Source organism: Leptonychotes weddellii, chromosome X, assembly GCF_054177405.1.
Source record: "Leptonychotes weddellii isolate Sample4059 chromosome X, ASM5417740v2, whole genome shotgun sequence".
Taxonomy (NCBI): Eukaryota; Metazoa; Chordata; class Mammalia; order Carnivora; family Phocidae; genus Leptonychotes; species Leptonychotes weddellii.
In genome coordinates this window covers 34,086,581-34,108,554 of record NC_138385.1, presented here as the reverse complement: position 1 = coordinate 34,108,554, position 21,974 = coordinate 34,086,581, and the positions used below count along the sequence as shown (strand labels likewise).

The following is a 21,974-nucleotide window of genomic DNA, read 5'->3' as shown; positions in this document are numbered from 1 at the left end:
GGGGCAGGAAAATTTCCCATACTTGCCATCATCATTGTTCCATTCTGGTGATGTTTTAGCACCCCTCCTCCCATCTTCTCTGCCCATACTGAACCTAGCGATGTCTTCCCAATGGAGATATGCTTCACGTAGCAGCATTTCTTGCCAGTAGCCTGTTAGCATCCCAGCCTTTTTTTGGTGATTGGTCACTTTTTACCCAGCCTTGGCTCACGCTGGGACCCCTCCCAGAATGCTTTCCCACTTTGACTCCATCCCTCCTAGGGCAGGAGGAGTCAGGACCATCCAGCTAAGAATACTTTCTTTTGCAGTTGCTTCTGGGATGTGTGTGTGTGTGTGTTTGTGTGTGTTCTCTCCACTCTCCATCAGATGGACTGATGCTTTTAGAGGGACACGGACTTTGCCTGCAGGGAGCACAGGCGTTCTGGGATCCAGTTCATTCGGTCCCTTCAATACTGCTACTATGACGGCTACTACTTACCGAGAGCCCACCATTTGCCAGATACCAAGCTAAGCGCTTTACGCGGATTAGCTCGTTTAATCCTCACTGCTGTCCCAAAGGAGGTCTGAGGATCATTCCCGTTTTGTGCAGATGAGAAACGCGAGGCTCAGGCAAGGTAAGCGGTAAGCACAGAATCACAGAGCTGATGAGCGGGGGAGCAGAGATCCGAACCCAGCTCCGTCTCGTGCCTACGCTTATTCTATCGCCGGGCCTTTGAAGAACCCAGACAAGCTGATTTGGTTATTTGCCACTTGTCAACAATGACCTTTCTGAAATCACAACGTCAAGAGGCCTGTACCAAAGTCTCACGATGTGCCTAGCTCAAGGGCAGGGGCGGCGGTGGGGTGCGGACTTCTAGAAGAACGTGTAAGGACTTGTTCTCATGGCCTGACAATCTCGTTGAGGAACTCGGGCCCACACAGAACCAACTGGGGTTCATATGAGCAGTGAGAAGTGCAGCATGCCTGCAGGGTGGGAGCTCTGAGACTCCTGGGGGAGTGGGTGCCCGGGGCCGGGGCCCAAAGCACGGGTGGGCATTAGCCAGTTAGTTGCCGAGGAGGAGGCTCTGCCCTGTGGGGGAGAAAGCATGCACAAAGGCCCAGAGGAAGGAACCTTCAGGAAAGGGGTGGGGGAAGGCCTGTCAGACTCAAGGAGAGGGCTTCATCTGGGGTGAGCTAGGGGAAGGGGCCGGGAAGTGGGCTGGGGCCAGAAAGATGGGGCGCAGGGGCCTGTCCCCCTGCTACGGAGGTCCTTCCCTGGTGCAGAGACCAAGAGCTGGGTGCACTTACGCTTTCCCCTGGTATTCCTGGGAAACCCGTGATTCCAGGGGACCCCTTCAGGCCAGGTAAGCCCCGTCGTCCTGCGGAGCCAGGGAGGCCTGCTCTCCCAATGAGTCCCTTGATGGTACTGGGGAAGCCGGGAGCTCCAGGCAATCCTGGTGGCCCCGGGGGGCCAACCTCTCCTTTGTCACCTGGGAAAGAAGCAAAGGGCTTAGAAAAAAGACCCTGGGCAAGAGCAAACCTGCTCCCCAAAGGTGCAGGACCCCGGGATCACAGGCAAACAAACTGTAGCCTTGGGGACTTGGGGATGGCCAGCTGGGGGGGTGGGGGGGTGTGAAGGTGTGGGTGGGGGAGGTGCCTTCAGCCTTAGGGGGCACCAGTCAGCGCCACCCCGGCTCAACACTGCTAGTGCCCATGTCCCAGCATCCGCCAGGCTTCTCTGGGGGGAACAACAGGGGTACCACAGCCTGCGGTTCAAAACTTCAGTTCCAGAGTGGCAATGAAAAGCGGCAGCCTCGAAGTCTGGACCCCCCTCAGGCCCAGAGAAGGCAGCCTCCTTGGACCGCCTGCCGTCACCCACACTGCCACTTTGGTGGGGGGCGTCTTGTGCTGCGGGGCCCTTTCTCAGGAGGGAAGTTGAGGATGAGCGTTTCTCCCGCCCGTTGCCTGCCCCTGGCACCTCTGGGCCCAGGAAATCCGGCGGATCCAGATGAGCCTCTCGAGCCTTTGTCTCCTTTGAACCGGATGTTCAGTGTGGGAGGTCTTGGGCTGGGTATTCCAGCTGGCCCTGGGTCGCCTCTTTCTCCTGCAAGGGCGGAGGGGGGGAGTAGATCGTGAGACCCTCGTGAGAGGAAACTTAGACACGGGGTCAGGCACGGGCTGACCTTTCATCTCAGCTCCTCCCGCACCACCCCCAGGCCTCCTTTCTGGGCCCTTCCCCGCCCCTGGCCCTCCAACTTCCCACCTATGTGCATGCCCTCTCCTTGGACGGGCCCAAAGCCGGCCAGCAACTTTGAAGCCCACTCCAAACCCCTCTCCACTGAGCGTCTGGGAACATTCCATGAGGCCTCTAACACACAGCAAAAACTCACAAGTGATTAGGTCTTTTGGTTTAAAAGCCAAGGTTTTGGGTTCAGAAGCCCCAAATCTTATTATCTAACGTAGGAGGGGTACAAGCCACACCAGCTTCAGGGTCGACGGACAAAATGTACCTTGGGAAGCGGGGCTAGCGAGTTCAGAATTCAGTTCCCGAGCTCACCTTTTTCACCCGCACTACCGGCCCGTCCAGATGGTCCCACTCTTCCGGCTGACCCAGAAATGCCCTTTAATCCACTTGCGCCAGGAATACCAGGGAGACCAGGCATCCCTGGGAAACCGGCCAGCCCAACAGACCCCTTCTCACCTGTTGAGAAACAAGAACTTCTATTATTATCCCTGCCTGACATACAAGGAAATGGGACGCTCAGAGAGGTTAAATAAGTTACCCCAAATCACACAGCTTGGCAGTTGCAAAGAAGGGATTCCAACCCAGGTTTCTCTAACTCCAAAGCCCCAGCTGTTAAGCATTAACAGAACTCATGGGTGGCACAGAAAAAAAAAAAAAAGGCCTAGGGCCGGGAGGCAGGGAGATGAGCCCTAGCCAGGTGCTGTTGCTAATCGGCTGTGTGACCTTGGGCCCGTCATTTGCCCCTGTATAAGATGGGGACGCCTCCCCTCCAACCTCTGGTGGTCTAGCAGAAAGGGCGAGCCATCGGGCCCCATGGAAGGGGTGGAGCAAATGAGTATACCCAGCGTGGTGGTCACTGTCCTGGGCCTTCCTGACAGCGTTACCCAGCCCAGCGCTCCACCCAGCCAGCGGCGAGGGTGACTCACCTTAGGTGGGAGCCTTCCCTTAGCACGGCTCTGCCCGACCCTCTTACCACAAACAGTCCCACCCACTTTACTTACCCTTCGGACCCGGCAGGCCTGGCAACCCAGTGTTCCCTGGCAAGCCTGAGCTCCCCAAGAAGCCAACCAGCCCTGGAGATCCTGGAAGGCCTTTCAGCCCCGGCAGGCCTCTCTTTCCAGCTGATGAAGGGGGACCTGTCTCGCCTCTTACACCTTTCTTTCCAGGATGTCCTGAATTAGCACAGGAGAGAACACGGGACAGCCGTCAAGGGAGGCTGTGTCCAGATCTGGGCCACTGCCCGTTCCCATGGCTTCTGGTTGGCTGGCTGGCTGGGTGTTGGAAATGGTCCCTTAACAATGGCCCTGTGCAGGCTGCTGACTGGCAGGCTTCTCAGCTGGCTGAAGCCTTAGCGCTCGCCGCCCTGAGCCCCACGCACGCCAGTGGCTATTACTTTCAGCATGGCAGGGTGGCTGGCAGGGTGTGCAAACCCCTTCCGATTAGAACTTCTTCCCCCTTTTATGAATGTGGTTCACATCTTCGCCTGTGAATGGAGCTCTGGGAAGCCAGGGCGGCAACTGGACCCTAGCTCCCTGGTACGTCCCGTCTGAACTGCACCACAATGGCTGTTTCCTGAGCCAATCTGGTGAAGTAGAGGTTAAAGCCGGACATTGTTTCAGCCTCCCAGGGAGCCATGGATACAGGGCTGCCCTTTTAATCCCTCTTGCAAGCAGTTAAGTCAGCCAGTTCCTTGGCATTAAGGTTGAAAGACCCCCTAGTGCCAAGTCCTGTAGAAATCCCCAAGGCCCATTTGGTCTCCCAGGTATTCTGGGATTTCTTTCACCAAGCTTTAAGTTGGTCAATGGGATTAACCTCCTGAGCTGCTGCCAAAGTGGAATGTTCAGGTACAAAGCAAGGAAATTAAAAAACCAAAGGATTAAATCAGTGACGACAGAGGTATGTGGGCCCCCGAGGACCTCAATGAATGGCTGACTTGGCTTTCCATGAATTGAAAAGCATCCAGTAGCTGCAAGCCCCAGGATTCTAATGGGGGCTGGGAAGGGGATTCCACAACAAGGGAAGGAAATTCAACGGGGGCCAACCCCCCAGCATGAGTCCGGGGACCCCTGGCCTTGCCAGGCTCTAGTATACAGTCCGAGAATTCCTTGAGCAGCGGAGCCAGTGGGGGTGTGAGCCTGTGAGCTTGCATACAGTTTTCTCACCTGGACGGCCCATGGGAAGACCCCAGAGACACAGAGAATAAAGGGGATAAAAAGGAGTTTAGCGGTTCTGCAAAAACTCAACTTCAGTCGCGTGGCCAGGAGTAAAGGGAGGGGAGCGACGGAGTCACCGAGGCAGGGGTGAGGCGGGTGGCAGGAGGAGCAGGGGAGCCTTGAACACTAGGCTGGAGCCAGGGGGGTGTCAGCCCCACGGCCCAGTGACAGCCGCTTTGGCCACGGTTCCTCAGAGGCATGCTCGCCGGAGAGGCAGGCCACCTTGCAGCCGCCCTCTGCTCAAGCTTCTCCCCCCGCCCACCCCAAGCAGGCTCCCCAGGACCCCAGCCGAGCCAGCGGAGATGGCTAGACCCACCTGCACAACTAGGGTGGTTTCTCAAACTGGGAAAGGGGGAGTGAGGCCACGGGGGAGGGGTGGGGAGGGATGCGTGCTACCCTTTTGGAAGCTAAAGTACAGAAATCTCTTCTGCTTGGCACTGCCAGGGCCCCCTGAGATTGGGAACCGTGACAGGTTGGGAAAGTCGAGGATCCTTCTAGACCCTGCCCCTGGTGCACTCCTTCTGTTGCCCCTCGGGGCGCCAGGGCCCAGGGCCCGGCTTACGGCTGTCAAGCTGGGGCTCCTCCTCTAAAGGACCTACCTGAAGGGCCCGGAAAGCCTGGTGCACCCGGGAGCCCGGGTTTGCCCTTGACGCCGAATAGACCATCAAGCCCAGGGGGCCCTGGCTGTCCCACGTGGCCCGGTGTGCCGGGGCTGCCCCGTTCACCTTTGGGGCCTAGCAGGCCCGACTTCCCAAGCAAACCTGGTGAAAGGAAGGGGCAGATGATCAACAGCCTGGATGGACAGCAGGGACTGGTGACCAAACCAACTTGCCGCATAAGAGCTTGGCCCAGGGTACATCCCCGGTGTCACGGTCTCCTCTGTTCCAGCCCTCGCTGCTTGTGCCCTAGCGGCAAATCAGAGGCTGTGCCAGAAACCGGACTCTCCATTATGGTTGCTTCCAGATTGACTAAGTAAGGAGAACAGACTCCGGTGATTTAAGAAAAAGTTCCCAGAAGGGAGAGACAGAACAAAATGACTTTTCAGTGTCACCCCCTCATGGATCCACCACCCCAGGCTCAAGCCTGTATTCATGCAAGGCTATACCGGTCACCAAAAGACTTTCCATAGACTGTTAAATAAGTGAGTCAAAAATAGTCACCCTTGGGTCCCGGAAGGCCAGAGTCTCCAGGAAATCCTCTGTCCCCTGGCAATCCCCGTAGGCCTTGCTCCCCCGGTGCACCATCCTCAGCACCAAAGATGTCACCAGGGGCTCCCTTGGAACCGGGTAAACCTGGACTGCCAAGTTCCCCGGGCAAGCCATCTTTCCCAGGGAACCCAGGAAACCCGGGCAAGCCCTTCTCCCCACGAGGTCCAGGAAATCCTAAATGTAAAGAGGCAAAAAATAAAAAGGCCATGGAGGTTTAGAAGGGATAGGTCTGGGTAGAGATCTCGGAGACAGATTTGGGTTTTTCTATTACAAAAGCTAACATTTCAATAATGTGTGTCACTTCTCTTGAAAGGCAAGAGCCTCTGGTCCTGGGAGGACGTGCCCAGAGGCGGGCACTGCACCCTGTGAACTGCAGAAGGTTCTAGCTCAGTGAGGCCAGGCCTGGGGCTGAGCCCAGCAACCCACTCCTTGGGCTGCTCCGCTGGCCGAAGGGCACAGGTTATACCCAGGACTCTCTGTCAAAGGCCCAATTTCTTCTGGAGTCATCTATCCCCTGCTGTCATGCCTCCCTCCTCTGTGCGTGGTTGGAGGGGTTTGAAGCTGGATAAATAAACCATGGAGGGTATGGCCCATGACGAGCCCCGTGCCACAGAGCAGGGTGGTTCTCAAACTGAGTGGGGGTCAGAACTACCTGGGGATGGGGGGGCTAGGCCACACCCAAATGGCTGGGCACCACCGCCCCCCGCCCCGAGCTTCTGATCAGTAGCTCTGCCGAGGGGCCGAGAGTCTGCATTATTATTAACAGGTTCCCAGGAGACGCTGGTGCTGCAGCTCTGGGGAACACAGTTTAAGAACCCCTGGGGCAGTGGAGAACAAGCTTGCCACAGGGTGTGAGCAAAGGGATAGAAAGGAACCACTTCCCTCTGACTCATCTGAACATCTTTGTGTGACCTAGAAGGAATTGATCCAGGAACTTGCCAGAGGCTTGGCAGTCAAGCTAACTGGGTGGAGTCCTAGCTCTGTCACTAGTGACTTCGTGACCTCAGGCAAAGGCACTTTCCACCTGAGCTTCATCTGAAAGTGAAGGGCATGTCCTGGCTGATGGCCCTGGCCACTCTGACTCACTGTCACGCTCTAGCTTGAAGCCCTGTCTCACCTGAGTACGAGATCAAAACCATCCCGCCCACACCAGAGCGTAAACCTCACTGCTTGGGGTCAGTGGATGGCTGGCTACCACGATTCAAACCCACAGTCACAGGGGAGGAGAAGCAGGTGAGGAAAAGCTTCGTTCCTTACCTGGCAATTCAGGAAGGTGAACCAATCCTGGACTTCCGGGCTCTCCTTTATTTCCACGCAGTCCAGGCTGGCCCGGGGTCCCAGGGAGGCCACGGGCCCCTTTAGGGCCTGCGAACCCAAACATGAGTGGTGAGGGGAAAGGAAAGTCAGGGTGCCTGGTCACCTTTGGGATGTTCACTCAAGAATCCTAGTCTCTTGGGCGGGGCGGGGGGGCCTCTTAGCCTTACCTCACCGCACGGACCTCTCCAGGAGCCATTCTATTTCCTCAGTGCTCAAGGCCACCCTCTCGGGAGGAATGTGCCCCCCCAAATGCTGCCAGCCTGGGCCCCACTTCCTTGGGCTCATGGCCCTTATGAGTGTGCTCAGTGGCTTTCTCTGGACTCATTCCATACCTGGGAATCCGGGAGCTCCTGGTAAGCCTGATGGACCATAGGACCCAGGAATTATACACGGCAAGGTGATGCCTGTAAGTGGTGACACGTAAGCATTCAGTGAGCCCGCCGAGTCAGGAACAATTTCCCCCTAGCATGCTCCTTTACTCCCATCCCCTCAGATGGCACAACCAAGGTCTTCCCACCCAGCAGCTGGGAGCCCATGCAGAAGAATCCTGGCATCAGAAGCTCTCGGGAGTTTCTCCTAGCGCAACTGCTTGTAGATAAGAGTACCCCTAGGGGCCAAGTGCCAGAAAGCCGCCTCCTAAACCAACGTCCAGTGGGCAGGCAGTCATCTATGCAGTAGATGTCCCCTAACAAGATCTCTGAGAGGTGGCCCTATGCAGGAGCAGCACCAAAGGGCAACTGCCTACTCGCCCCGCCCTCCTATGGAGCCTCTTCCTAGGATGGGGGCTTGGGGTCGTCCTGAGGATCCATTATGGCCATGTGACTAGATTGGAGGGCTTGCAGCCAAGACCCCTCGAGTTCACATGTTTGCCCTTTTCTTGAAATGAAAACAACCCATTGGGTTCTTTTGCCCCACCTCATTTGGGATCTACAGAAACCTACTGACGATGACCCTGGGTCTGAGGAAGCTGTATTGCTGTACTAGGCAAACACTGAAGGCCACACTCTTGGCCGTGACACACAAGGACCCTTCCCTCAGCTCCTCCTTTGAAAATGTCAACTCTGCGACTCAGGGAGAAGCAGTAGTCAATTTCAGGGTTCAGGACATTGAAATTGGCCGGCAGAGCCCCTTCCCTAGCAAATTCCTCCTTGCTCGTTCATAATGCAAATAAAGAGTCTATATAACATCACAGAGGGGAGGTTTAATAAAATACCGATGAACAAATTGTGTGTCAGCCCCCTCAAGTGCCATTTACAAACAATTGCTATGCTAATTAAAATTAGTCTTGCCTATTCATTACAACAATCCCCCAAGGCCTGCTTAAAGCCACAGAGCTAACAGTTCTAGTAAACTGCTATAGCTTTCGCCCATACTTAAGAGAAATCACAAATTGCATTTCTTGCAGATACGTATACAAGCTATGATTCAGATTTCATACTCAACTGGCGGCCATTCCTCCTCCACGTGTTCTAGTCCTAAAACAAAATGGGGGATTGAACGGTATAGTGTATGGGTTAAGAGTTTGGGCTCTGAGGCCAGAGAGACCTGAGCTTGCATCCTAGTTCTGCTACTCACTAGTCGTGGGGGCAAGATACTTCAACCTCTCTGAGCCTCAGGCATAAAACAGAAGCTACTCTTCTTAGATGGTGTTTGTGAGGATGATAGGACAGGATGCTAGCAGCATTTCACCGGGTGCCCAGCACCCTGGTGGTTGCTCAGTGAATGGCCGTTTTTGTTAGTTTGTTTGTTTTTAATCATCTTATTTAAAGAGGAGTATTCAGAAGAGCTCCTCCAAGGCCATCCCCTGCTTCCTACCTTAGTCCGGTTAGCGACACTACTCTATAGCCTGGGCAGTGGCTGTCTGCCTTCTAGCCCGCAGGTCCTGAGAGTCATACTTCTACAGCTGGAGAGAGGGCATTAGGGCCTGATCGTCCCCCATAGGTGCTCACACCCACCTGCCAGGTGCTGAGATGATGGTGCTATTTCTGAGGGCCATCTCCCTACCGTGGAACTATATAACCTGTGGGCAAGCTCGTCATGATAGGATGCTCGGCTGGGAGAGGGCTGCCAATCCTGTGCTCAGCTTGGGCCTTGGGCCTTTGGACTAGATGGAAGAGTGGCCTCCCTGGATGCTATGACAAGAGGGACCCTGCAGAAGATTCTCGTGTCCCCACTATTTCAATAGCCCGTTAGCTCCAATGTATCAAACACTGCCGTTTCATTGCTTCCAATCTTATGAAACAAAGGGTAAAATCCAAATATCTCTGCGCTGGCTGCAAACATGAACATCCATCCTCACTCCATTCATTAGATAAGTTTCATAAATTCTTTTCACTTGTGACAGCCAGATAAAAACAAACCTTCAGAGGATGGGGCCAAGGACAGGCATCTGGAAAGGCTCCAGGACAGACCTGCACACCACAGCACACTTGTGCATTGCGAGCAGAGGGTCAAAACCTCAGGAGGGCAGAACTTCAAGTCACCCTGGTACCCGGCTCTTTCACTTTACACCTCTGTCTTCTACTTTCCATCCCTGAATTCAGAGCCTTCTCCCCCGACAAAGCAGAAATCAGCTCTCCCTGCCTTCTGTTTCATAAGTGCAACACACGAGCAAAGTAATGAGAATTGTCCCCGTTACTGCCCAGATGTGTCTTCAGAATAAAAAGTGCCTCTGCTTCTCAAGATTCTAACATCTCCGTTTACTCTGGGTCGCGTGAATGAACAACAGACACGTGCGCATCCTTCCGGGTACCTCCCAAGGCAAGTTATGGCCCCAGTTAAGTTCACAAAATGAAGGTGCTCCAGGCAGACATCAGCCAAGCCATCAACATGCATGGTGAAGGAAATTAGTCTCTCTCAGAGACCGCATGCCCACTTACTGCTTTGTGCCCCAGCCTTAGGATCACCCCCTTCCCCCAACCAGAGGCTCCAGTGCGGTGCTCAGGCCATCATGAGTGTCTGAGATAGAGGTGAACGGAAAGGAAGGGAGCTTTTGCCCACACTGGTGTTTGAGAACCTCGACACTGAGCTAGCTCTCACCTCCCTCTGTGACTAAGTGTCCTTTACCAACGCTCTCCCTGCAGCAGCAATCACCTAGACCAATCGAGTAAAGAAGAAAATTAAACCGGGACAGGAGTTCCTTGAGGTCCAAGGGAAGTCTGGTCTGCAGCCTGGGTATGCCCACCGATCACAGTCCCTGTCTGGATTGAAGGGAGAGAGCTGACACACACACGGGATCAAGGACACAGTAGCTGTTTCGGTAATAACCAGGGTGATTGATTACTATGAGCATCTGGATCAGAGCCTCTTTGGAAACAGCCAGTTGTCTGCCGGTCCAAGGTTTGTAATAATTCACACCACTCGGGTGAAAGGCTTCTAATGACTACATTCCCTTTCTGGCAATGCAGCCATCCTAGCCTGGGCCATCACTGGTTGGAATGAGTACATTAAGAATAGCATCTTCAGGGGGCTCCGTCAGTTAAGCGTCTGACTCTTGACTTCGGCTCAGGTCTGATCTCAGGGTCGTGAGATGGAGCCGTGCGTCGGGCTCCACGCTGGGCGTGGAGCCTGCTTCAGATTCTCTCCCTCTGCCCCTGCCCACTCACCCTGCTGCTCACACACTCTCTTAAAAAAATAATAGAATAGCATCTTTTGTTTTCATGGCAACAGTAATGGCCACAATGCAAATGTCTAGAGCTCACAGGTTATGTGTTTTTAAAATTGCGTGGAATAAAATTGCTAGGTTTGAGGACCTGTGTTTGGTTGCCACAGAGAGAAAAAAGAAAGCCAATGCTCTTAGTTGAAGTAATTTTTTGGAAAATTGTGGTACCGCAACAAGACCATTTTCTGCATAAGGCATCTCCCAGGTTAGAGTTTACTACAGGACTATGTTCCTAAGAACTTTCTGTGTCTGGGGCCTAGTGATGTTTAGGGTAGAAATGGTCCCATGGGCCTCCTTCTGTTGACTCAGCTTATTGTCAAACAATCAGAATGTTGATAATATCCAGATTTGAGTGCATGTAAGTATGTATATACCGTCTCAGGTATGTATCTGAGATGTATCTGAGATGAGTATGTATGTATCTGAGATGAGTATGTATCTGAGATACATATTTCAGATATGTATCTCCCGTATAACTCAGTTTAAAAACCTAGTTGTCTACACAAATGGTTGGCCTAGAATAAAGACCCAGTTGGCAGAGGGGCAGCGGAATGACCATGAATAATGTTTCTAGGAACAGAGCTAGATGCCAAGCTATGGCTGACACCAGGACTTGCAAAAGGCAGGATGACTGAGTCTGATAAAAATTCCTCACAGCTTTCATAGGACTTTGTAAACTGAAATACTGACTCGGTTTGAAGAATCTTGAATCATCGATTTTAAGGTAAATAAAAATTGACAAGACCTGGTTTCTTTCTTTCTTTTTTTTTTTTTTGGTAATTCTTCAAGGTGACAAGGTAGAAAGAGAAGAAACAGGTCTAAGAAATAGCCCTTTGGTTATTGAGAAACCCCTTTCTTCTGTGAGTGTATGTTAGTCTCTTAAGGAATATTGCACTGTGCTAGGCAAATTGAGAAATGCCAAAAAGGATTGCCTTCCTTAGTATCCAGCTGCTTATGAAGCAGTTGGGAAAAACAAAAGCATTTACGGAAGAAAATACGTAATTGAAGTGGCAGTGACATCCTGGGGAGGTCAAGAGAAGGCTTAGTGGAGAAGTGGGACTTGTACCCTGAAAGGTGGATAAAACCTGACTGCATAGAAAAAAGAGGAAGAACATTCCAGAAACAGAAAAAAGAGGAAGAACATTCCATAAAAAGGCCACCCCTTGTGGCTTCAAGCCTAAGGGCATAACACAATGATAGCAATAATTCACAAATATTACATCGGCAACAGTATTCATAGCGGAATTGAGTGGGGGAAAGTCTGGAGGTAGGAGAGGAGAAACCACGTAGGAAGTTGTTGCCATTCACCCACTCACCCAACCATCCACCCATCCTTCCTTCCAACCGTCCATTTATTCCAACAGGCATGGAGGTATATTTGATAAGCTGGGCATGAGATAACAAGAGCTCAATAGCAAGAAGAGGAAGGAAAGAACATAAGCACTGCAAATGAAGAATAAGAGATGAATTTCGAGTTTTCAAACTTCAGATGACTGTGAGTAGGGTGGTGCGACTAATGGAAACTGAAGTTGGGATGAAGAGCTGTTCTGGAAGAAGGTGAGTTATTAGCATGGTATCTTTGCCATCTACAAGCAGGGCTGTCACTCGTTAGAATTCCTGCAATTCACGGACAAAAAGAAGCTCTCTAAATGGGAGGGATTTAAGGCAGGAAATAGAGATGAGACTAGATACAAGTAGGGTCTCTTGTCAATCTGAGACCTCAGGAATGAAGGAAAGGCTCTTCCCTGCTGATGACATTACCATCTAACTTAGAGGACACCTATCCCATCTCCGGCTCATTACTTCAATGGTACTTATAACAAAATGGCCATCTGGCATCTGCTTGAAATTTTCCAGGGACTGTGAGCTCATAAGCTCCCAAGGCAGCTCTGTTACCTTTTCAGACTGGTCTGGGTTAGGAAGTTTTCTTACTAAGTAAGACTGAAATCTACATTGCTCTGTGTAGGTGTACCGCGGTATAATTGTGATCCTTTTCCCATATGAAAACCCTTAGAAATTGTAAGCAGTGATTATAACAGCCAAGTCTCTTCGTCTGACACATTTCATGTGCCCGGGTCAGAGCCACACTCTACGAAGGGTCAGTTTCTCAAGTCCCAGACCATCTGATTCCATGACTCACCGGGAAGCCCAGGGAGGCCTTGTTGCCCTGGTAATCCATCAATTCCTTGATCTCCAGGAAGCCCACGAGGTCCAGGAGAGCCCGGCAGCCCAATTCCTGGGGGGCCAGTTGGACCACTGTGGCCCTTTTCACCAGGAAGTCCTGGTAACCCCTTTTCACCTGGGAAGCCCTGTCCACCGTCACCCTAGACAACACAGAAGAAAGAATGAAAGCCCAACTGAAAGACGGATCAGGAGAGGCTTCCGACCATAGGAAAGAGGTAGCCAGTGTGGTCAATGCTCCGTTTTTGGCTAAAATCCTCGATCCCTCTAGTTTCTCAATCGATTCCTCTATTTGGTTAATGGGAATAAAGCTAGTCAACCCTGGGAGATTTGATGATGCAAAACCTTCTAGATCAGTGGTGGGGAGGGGGCCAGGAAACAGGAGCAGGGTAACAGTGCTTGGGGGCCCAGAAAGCAGCTGGATTACTTGCGGGGGGCGGGGGAAAGTTACTGAGAAGCTGAAGCATTTTAAGCGATAGGGTCGATTGTTATGAGCCTTTATCAACTGAGACAATGACCCATGCCCAGAAAAAGATTCTCATCTTACCTAAGATGAGCAGAAAGTGTTAGCAGCAGAGGCCAGAAGAGATGCTGGGCACTCTGTTCTGCCCTGCCTCATGGCCTAGTGGCCATCAGAACCCCCACCCCCAAAGTCAGCCGTGAGGCTTTATAGAGCTCAACACCCAGGAATGATCAACTTACCGGGAGGCCTGGCAGACCTGGCAAACCTGGTATTCCATCCTTGCCTGGGACTCCAGTCTCCCCAGGGAGCCCCTGGGGGCCAGGATCACCCTGCTCCCCTGGCACCCCTGATCTTGAACTGAGAGTTGGTTCCCCTTTCTCTCCTTTGGGGCCCGCAGGACCAGGAGGCCCAAATAAACCCTGACAAAGAGACAAAAGGGCAGAATCAGGAGATGCAAACATGGTAGGACTCTGGCACTTAGCCTAGGTCTGACCTGAAGCAGATCCTTGGGTACCTTTTGGCACTGCTCTGGGCACTTGAATATGTCATCATCTTGGATCACAATTGCCCATTTATTTTCTTACCTTTCTCAAAGTTGAAATTTTTGAGGATGGTAACCTTGTCTTAGTTTGACTTTATCTTCAGGGCCCTGGGGCCGTGCTAAGCAAATACAAATGATTTTGTGGAAGGAAGGGATTAAGGAAGGGAGGGACGGAGGGAACATAGGCAGATCAATGCAGAAGGGGACTTTGGACATCATCTGGTCTGACTTTTTCATACTACAGATCCAAACCATGAAGCTTTGTTTTATCCCCATCTCTCTTTCCTGTGTTTTAGGAAAGTGCTTGGGGCAGGAGTAAGGGACCCTGGAGAGCTCCCAGTCCTCCCCCGGGGCCAAAGTTGGGTAAGACTTACTGGAGTCCCTGATGGGCCCTGTGCACCCCCAGAGCCTGGATCTCCTCTGGTTCCTTTAAGGCCTGGAAGGCCTATGAGGCCAGGTGGTCCGGGCAGGCCTGGCTCCCCAGGTGGTCCGGTGTTTGGGACACCACCGTCACAGGCACAAAAGCCCGAGTCCCCTGGGGGGGAAAAGAAGACAACGGTTAAACAAAGTGGGCCACCTTTCCAAGAAAAAGGATGATATGACCGTGGTGATCTGTGCCTTGAACAACCCCATGGAGGGAATCAGAAGGCCTGGTAACAGGTATCAGGAAGTACCCTAGCTCTGTAGTGAGGCAAGAAAGGGCTCAGGCTCACATCCTAAGTCAAAGCTTGCAGTTCCCTTCCTTTTCCCTCCAAATAGTCCTCCTTGGAGCTGAACAACAGAGATGGAACTTGTAAAAAAAACTTCCGAACCAGCTCCGCTAATAAGCAGTGACATGTTAAGAGGCGGCACTGAGAAAGGGGAAGAGGAAGTGAGGGCCATTCTGCTTGAGGTCGAGGACAGCTGCTCATTCTGTGAGAGAAGAGGAAAGATCTCAGATACTTGAAACCCCTCGGCAATCCCCAAACCTCTCCTCGGCCAGCAGTCTCACCTCTTCCTCCACCTTGGCCTGGGCCACAACTAAAATGAATTGATTTATTTGCACTTTAGCATCTGGACTTCAAGAGCGTGCAACAGAGGAATGACCCAGAGGCCACAGGATGATGGACGGAGCCGTGCCGCTGGAGGCTGCGCTAATCGGTCAGCCCTTCACCATCAGTGGGGACCTGCGGTTGTTTTCCTGGGGCCTGTTGGCTTTTCTGGAGTGCCAGGTCTTGACCTGTTCAGACTCTTTTCCTTCAGGCTGAAGGTAATGATAAGTGACTTCTGGCCTTTGGCCTTGCACACTGGGAAGGGGTGCAGCATGGGCTGGCTAATAGCTGGGGCTGCTGGCCACAGCTTCTGCTGGTGGATGGCGTAGGAAGAGGAAGAGGAGCCCACGACCCACTTCGTCCCATGTGACCTCAATTGCTAGCCTCAGTCTCCGAGCCCTAAATGTGGAGCACTGCCAAGAATCCTATAATCAAATCCCTGATCAAGCCCCCCAACTGCTTCTGTTCAGGTTCCCAAAGCTGTTGGTCTACTCATGCCCCAGAAACCTTCTGCAAGGATTTTGGGGGAACACAGAAACCCAAGGCAACAAAAAAATCACCTTTCATTCCTTTGAGGCCTGGGTTTCCTCTTGGACCTCGTTCTCCTCGGAGACCAGGGAAGCCTGGCTCTGCGTTCTGTAGGGTTCCAGTCTCAAATGCTGGACCTTCAGGGAAAGGGAAACATCAAAGATAGGCACATCACACATGACTCAGCACAGCAGCTCGGTTGCTAAGGCCTGTGTCCTTGAGGCTCAGCAACCAAAGCAGAGACAGGGACCCAACGTCTGTGGCAAATCTTATCCCCTGGTGGCCCTCGTCACTCTACTATGACTTACAGAAGGGCTACTATGTTCCAGGCACCGGACTAGACACTGAGGGGACTGGAATGACCAAGACAGCTTCAGTAAGTCAGCGGTCCTAATGTCTACCCCAGAAAGTACTCTTGGGACAGCAGAGGAAACGGGGTTCCTGGGGTTTAGATGACAACGAAACTTCCTGGGGTTTAGGTGACAACGAAACATGCTGGGCCTGTGTCCAGCCTTTCTCTTAAAATCTAGGATCCCATGCTCAGGTAGAAGACATAAGGAGAATAAACCCTGTCAAGGCTTTGAGCAACTGTCTTGAGGATCCAGGCTTGGCTTCCCATGTCTCAGGCTCCTATCCCCACCCCACTGGAGCCCTGAGGACCAGGGGAAGCTTGAGAGAGCCAATGTTGCTTCTTCATGAGCTGTGAGACCAGAGGTGGAGGGGCTGAGAACAACGGAGGGTGGGATGAAATGACTACACAAACTGGAAGGCATTAGGTAGCGTTTGGGCATCGAGGTGGCCTTAGCTTGCTTGCTCCTTGATGAGGCTCTGACCGTTCTGGTCGCTAACCTCTAGCAGCAAGGCTCTGACTCAGGAGCATCATGTGTCCCGGCTATTTCTCCTGTGAAATGCTCTCTCTCTCAAGAATCACAACTGTTCTGCAGTCCCAATCACACCTGAGTCTCAAGACCAAAGAGAGAAATGAATGACTTACCGGGTGGGCCCGGTAGGCCGGGCAGGCCTGGCAAACCGTCTCTGCCAGGGGGACCAGCTGTCCCAACTGTGGTGCGGCCTGGGTTTCCTTGGTCCCCCTTCAGACCTGGAACTCCTTGGGGCCCTAGGGCACCTGGGACACCTGGAAGGATAAGCCCATACAATAATGCTAATCACATCATCCTATTCTTCCAGGGGTGTTCCAATCAGCGACATATGCTGGAAACTCCCTCCAAGGGAAGAATTTGGGAGACCATTTGCCCTTCTCTTGCATCAGAGTTAGAAAGGTCCTTAGGAATCATCTAGCCCAACCTCCTAGGAAGTTGAGGCCAAAGGACATGGGGAAACATGGTCAAGGGTGCAGAGCTTTTTGGTGGAGAACCTGAGCAGAAAACCTGGTGTCCAGTCTCCTCCTTTTTGATTTTTCAACCTCGGTGGTGGGATCAGCTGTACCCCTTCCAAGTGGTTGCTTTCAAAGCACAGGGATCCTTCCAGATGCCCATCTCCAAGGAACTTAGAAACTTATGCCTTTCAAAGTCCTGTCTGAAGCTTTATATTTGGCTCATCACAGCCTCTGAGAATCTGGCATGGCCTTTCTCTATTCACTACTACAGAATGACATATGGGTGTACTCCTCCAATGGTGGGTTCAGTCATAGGCTCCTGGGCCATTTAGTGCCTGAGGTAAGCACAGAGTGAGGGTCCGGGTACAAAACTCTCCTCTAGGCTTCCGTTAGCCCCAGCTGGCAAGCATCAGCTGGGATGGCAAATCCATAGAAGAGTGATAGGGCTCCAGCAGTCCAAGGCCAGCCCCCTCTGGTTGCTGCAAACCCCAAAAGAATTGCCTGTCTAGCAACACTACATCATTCAGGCCAAAGGAAAGCTGCTCGCCCAGGTCCTATCCTCATATACATTAGCCTTGGGCTGGTGGTGCAGCACTTAGTGACTACAGTCTACCTTTCCTTTGACTTTGGCTAGGTATGTACCCAGACCAGACAGGGGTATAGAAGGGGATGCTGGGCACCAGCGTGTCTATGTAGGGGGTGAGTTAGTTTGTTTCACCTGGTAAAGCCGGTAAGCCGGGGATGCCAGAAGGGCCAGGCAGGCCCTGGATACCTTCATCTCCTTTAAGTCCTGGGAGGCCTGGCATCCCGGGGTCTCCAGGATAACCTGGCATTGCAATGAAAAAAAAAAAAAAAAAAGCAGTAAGCAAACCCAGAAGAGGCCCACAAATGCCACAGAATGCCTAAGAAGGGTTGCAAGGAGATGTCCTCAGGGTAGAAGTCTCTTTCTTGCCCTTCACAGGTCTCCCAGATGCTGATGGCCTCATGTGATCACGGGCCGACTGCAGCTAAGGCTCCACTAGTGTTGAGAACTGGTCTGGCCAGGGCTAACATTCCCTGGTAAGATCTGGTAAGTACTAGGAAGGTTCTTCTACTACTGTTAACCTGCTGTCATGCCTCAAATACCTACCATTTGGATTAAGGTGTTGAAGTCTACTATTCATGTTATGCCCATAGGTTTCCAGGAAGCCACTGTCAATCATTAACACCTTGGCTTCAATGAGTTTACTGGACAGGGCGTGGGCCAGAGAGGATGAGAGGGGAGAAGTAATTTCAGAGACCGAGGCAGAAGAGGTACAGTAGTAGAAGCCTTTGCTCAAGCAAGCAGTCACTGGAGACACATTGGAGAACGCAATGGGAACAGTTGGATACTTTCCCACCTCCTATGCGATTGTCAAACCCAAACACACATGGGATCATGCAGATGAGACCCCAAGTGTCCCACAGGATCAGGCTAAAGTCAGCCTAGCTGGGGAGGATATCAATCCTGCCCTAAGCATCATTAGGAGAACAACTTTCAGCAAGTCCAGGCCCAGTCCGACCAAAACCTTAGTCTTGGTGGACCCAACACAAACACGGAGTGTAGGCCTTGGCTTCTTTGCCCGAAGACATCGCAGTTAGCTTCATTCCCCACGTACAGGACCCACGAGGGGCCCTTGAGTGCATTGGCTTTAGCAGCAATCCAGTGGCTGACAAAGTATCCTCTTAACGATTATAGGGACTATAGAATGTCACCCCTGGTCCTTTCTTTTTCACTCCAGTCAATGAAAAGTTGCACCTGAGATCACAGCACCATCTGTATCGATGAAAACATCTGGGCCTGGCAGGCCAATGCCACCCTTTTCACCCTGTAAAGATTCAACTGGTTAAACACAGACATTCCCATGACCTTATCACTCAAGCTCTATGTGCCCTCAAAGCCATTCCCTGGGAAAATGAAAGCTTTCCCCTTCTGCAACCCCTGATTCCCAGGGCCAACTAGTGCACAGATTAATTCTGAAGTCCAACAAATTTCAGATGAAGGTAACGCAAAGCAGGTCAGGAGCCCGACACTCAATTTGCAAACCTGTCAAAAATAAGGGATCCCAATTTGATTTTTCAACCTGACTCCTGGATCATCTGCTTCTGGGCCTGGGACATAGATCTCAAGACTAGACAACGTTGCTGCACCAAAGAGGTGCAAAGGAAGGGGCAGTTACAACTTTTTTTTTCCCCACTATAAGCTGGCCCAGGATTCTGCTACTGTCACTGGCCTCGTTAGTGGATGATTTCAGGCAGAGGAAGTCAAAGGAGTCCTAAGTCCCCCAAAAGGGGGATTCAGGTATCAGAATCAGATACAGTGGCTTATCCCAATGGGGTGGTGGGAGCTGCCTGCCCCTGGAACAGGTGATAAGGGGATGCATTCTCTGTAGAGAATTTAAAAACAATCATAAAACTGGGGCGCCTGGGTGGCTCAGTCAGTTAAGCGCCTGCCTTCGGCTCAGGTCAGGGTCCTGGGGTCCTGGGATCGAGCCCCGCATTGGGCTCCCTGCTCAGTGGGAAGCCTGCTTCTCCCTCTCCCACTCCCCCTGCTTGTGTTCCCTCTCTCGCTGTGTCTCTCTCTGTCAAATAAATAAATAAAATCTTAAAAAAAATCAAAAAACCAAAAATTTGGCAATTCTAAGCAATGTCAATAGTAGAATATTCCTCTTTGTAGAGATGGATTTGCTCCTGCAGCCCTCCGCCCTACCCCCACCCCCACTTTAGTCTACCTCTGATCAAGTAGTATCTAAGGAAGGCTCATTGGCTTTGTGTGCTCAAAGTAGGGTTCATGCACTTCATGTGAAAAAGGTAACATTTACAATGTTAAAATATTAAAAGAATACTTCATCTCATAGGTAGGCATTCATTATGGTCCAGGTGTTTGCGTCCCCCCTGCCCCCGATTCATTTTGAAAACCGAATGCCCGAAGTGATGGTGTTAAGCGGTGGGGCCTTTGGGGGGGGATCAGGTCATGAGCGCGGAGCCCCCACGATTGGGACCAGGGCCCTTATAAGTGGAGGCCAAGAGAGCTAGCTTGCCCCTTCCACCATGTGAGGACACAGTGAGAAGTCAGTGACCTGGAAGGGGACCCTCACTCACGCTGGCATCCTGATCTCGGGCTTCCGGCCTCCAGGACTGTGAGGAATAATTTCCTATTTTTTTATAAGCCACCCCGTCTGTGATAGTTTCTTAGAGTGGCCAAATGGACTAAAGCGCATTTATGGGAATTCTTCACCCCCTTCCACCGCCCCAATCCTGGATTTTCGCTTCCCAACAACATTACCTTAATTCCTGGAAATCCATTAAGCCCAGGGAAACCTGAGGACCCCTTCTTGCCCTGTGACAGAAAGACAGTTACAACTAGTCGAATGTCTAAGAGCATAGGAGGGACTGGTCTTTGGACGAGGCCAGGGCAAATGGCACAGGGATCTTGGCTGGCCTTCCAGGGTATGCATGGATTCTCCCCGACTCTGGAGGGTATACAATGTTCCAGAAGGCAATATGGCACGAGGTAGCCAACTCGCCTGTTAGGAGGTATACGGGCCCCAAGGCTAGGGATGAATACAAGCAGGCTGGCCTCGCTAGCCCCTGATAACAAAATAAAGAAGTAGGACCATAGCACGGCACTGGATTGGTCAACCCTGGACACTCAGACAAAAGAAGAGAGCAGCTGAGATTATACCCATCAAAGGGAGGTAGACAACTTGTATTATAAGCAGTGGCTCCCTCTGGACCGATGGCCATGTTAAGTAAAGCAAGGGGGCCTTTTGATTAGGACTTTACATGCGGGCTTTTAGTGATATTAACCAAAATACCTGACTCCCTGGAAGGCCTTGGCGTCCTTCTAAACCCATGGGTCCCTGTAAAGAGAATGGAGCCACCTTAGAAAGATTAATAGCCCACACTAGAAAAAGCCAATAGACTTACATAACAAAGCTTTCCCACTGAGTTCAGGACTTAGCCAGTTCCTAAAATCAGGTAAGAGAATGTCCCTAGACCTGGCTTAATGACTTCTTTCTAAGCACTAATCCATCAGGCTGAATAGCCACACAGAGCATTTTTAAAGAGCAAAATAAAATGGAAACATTTTAAGTACTGGGTGGAATTTGGTAGAAAGGCTGGGTGGTATTATACTTAGTCTGCATTAGTTCCAAGTCATGACATTTTTAAATAGATTGTGGGAGGGCCTCTTGTCTCTCACCCCAACTGCATTCTTTGCTGGTGATTATGTCTTTTCAAGACAAGGGAGTAGAGAAAAGTAGAGAAATAAATGGCAGGGTAAAGGGCAAACATTGCTGAACACTCAAAAGATTCTTAACGAGCTTTATGACTAAGCCAAAATCACAGTTCTCTAAATGTTACCTCGTTAAGGCTAAGGTTGGCCAGTTGCTTATAGCTTAACACCTAAGTGCCTGAAGCACTTAGAATCACAAAGGCTAACAATTATTTCTCCACTTGAAGAGGGGTTATTACTGGAAATTGTTGACTGCAAATGTCATTCGCTATGTTCTAGACCACCCCAGGCTTGTTTCTGTTCTATAAAGATTATACTTGGCCCTCTTCCATTACTACAACATCCGCACCCTAGCCCACGTTCCCCCAGGATAGAAGGTAGTGAAGGCAAGACAACGCTCACCCCATTATTAGCCCAGATGACAATTCTCTATGACAACAAGGAAAGGAAGTTGGCTGAGGAGCCATTCCGTATTCAAGGGAGCCACTAAGTCAAGGAAATGGGGGCAAAGTGAAAAGGAGGAGGTCTCAGGGACCTGAGGGCTGAGGAAGAAAAATAAGAGAAGCTTCGGTGGCTATCAAGTTATACAACATAAAGATGAGAACAGGCCAAAAAATGGACCCGATGGACCGGATAACCTGACAGACCCGGGCAAGCAACGTTCCAGGTTCATACCCTAGGTCCTGGCAAACCAGGGATTCCCTTTTCTCCCTTTTCTCCAGCAGTTCCAAATCCCTACAGGAAAAAAAAAAAAAAAGAAACCACAAGTTATAACATCCATTTCCTCATAGGTCTCCTGGCTCCATCCAAAGCAGGGAGGTAACTTCAAATCAAGGCCATTGCCGTTGCCATTGGGGAGGCTCACCATGCTGAGTCTCTTGTCACTGCCTGAGAAGCCCATAGGGCCTTCAGAGAGTTTGGACCATTCATTCAAGGTTCCCTCTTGGTTTTAGAAGTAATGTCTTGTCCCCCTGAACATGATTGTATGTCTTCACAGCTACATGGACTAACAGCAT

The 21,974-nt window shown here is 51.4% G+C and overlaps 1 protein-coding gene across 1 annotated transcript in view; it reads right to left on the bottom strand.

Annotated features, from left to right (window-relative positions):
- The window catches only part of COL4A6 (collagen type IV alpha 6 chain), a 251,832-nt gene that overhangs the window by 15,475 nt on the left and 214,383 nt on the right, over positions 1-21,974 (bottom strand). Inside the window, exons 14-31 of the mRNA XM_081808441.1 lie at positions 21,634-21,693; positions 20,540-20,584; positions 20,008-20,061; positions 18,481-18,550; positions 17,422-17,529; positions 16,362-16,502; positions 15,400-15,504; positions 14,183-14,343; positions 13,507-13,686; positions 12,764-12,947; positions 7,295-7,366; positions 6,903-7,010; positions 5,598-5,819; positions 5,037-5,198; positions 3,226-3,396; positions 2,537-2,680; positions 1,958-2,083; positions 1,206-1,469 (exon numbers count right to left, since the gene is read on the bottom strand). Coding sequence (XP_081664567.1) covers positions 1,206-1,469; positions 1,958-2,083; positions 2,537-2,680; positions 3,226-3,396; positions 5,037-5,198; positions 5,598-5,819; positions 6,903-7,010; positions 7,295-7,366; positions 12,764-12,947; positions 13,507-13,686; positions 14,183-14,343; positions 15,400-15,504; positions 16,362-16,502; positions 17,422-17,529; positions 18,481-18,550; positions 20,008-20,061; positions 20,540-20,584; positions 21,634-21,693 — 2,377 coding nt within the window. The remainder of the gene's footprint in view (positions 1-1,205; positions 1,470-1,957; positions 2,084-2,536; positions 2,681-3,225; positions 3,397-5,036; positions 5,199-5,597; positions 5,820-6,902; positions 7,011-7,294; positions 7,367-12,763; positions 12,948-13,506; positions 13,687-14,182; positions 14,344-15,399; positions 15,505-16,361; positions 16,503-17,421; positions 17,530-18,480; positions 18,551-20,007; positions 20,062-20,539; positions 20,585-21,633; positions 21,694-21,974) is intronic.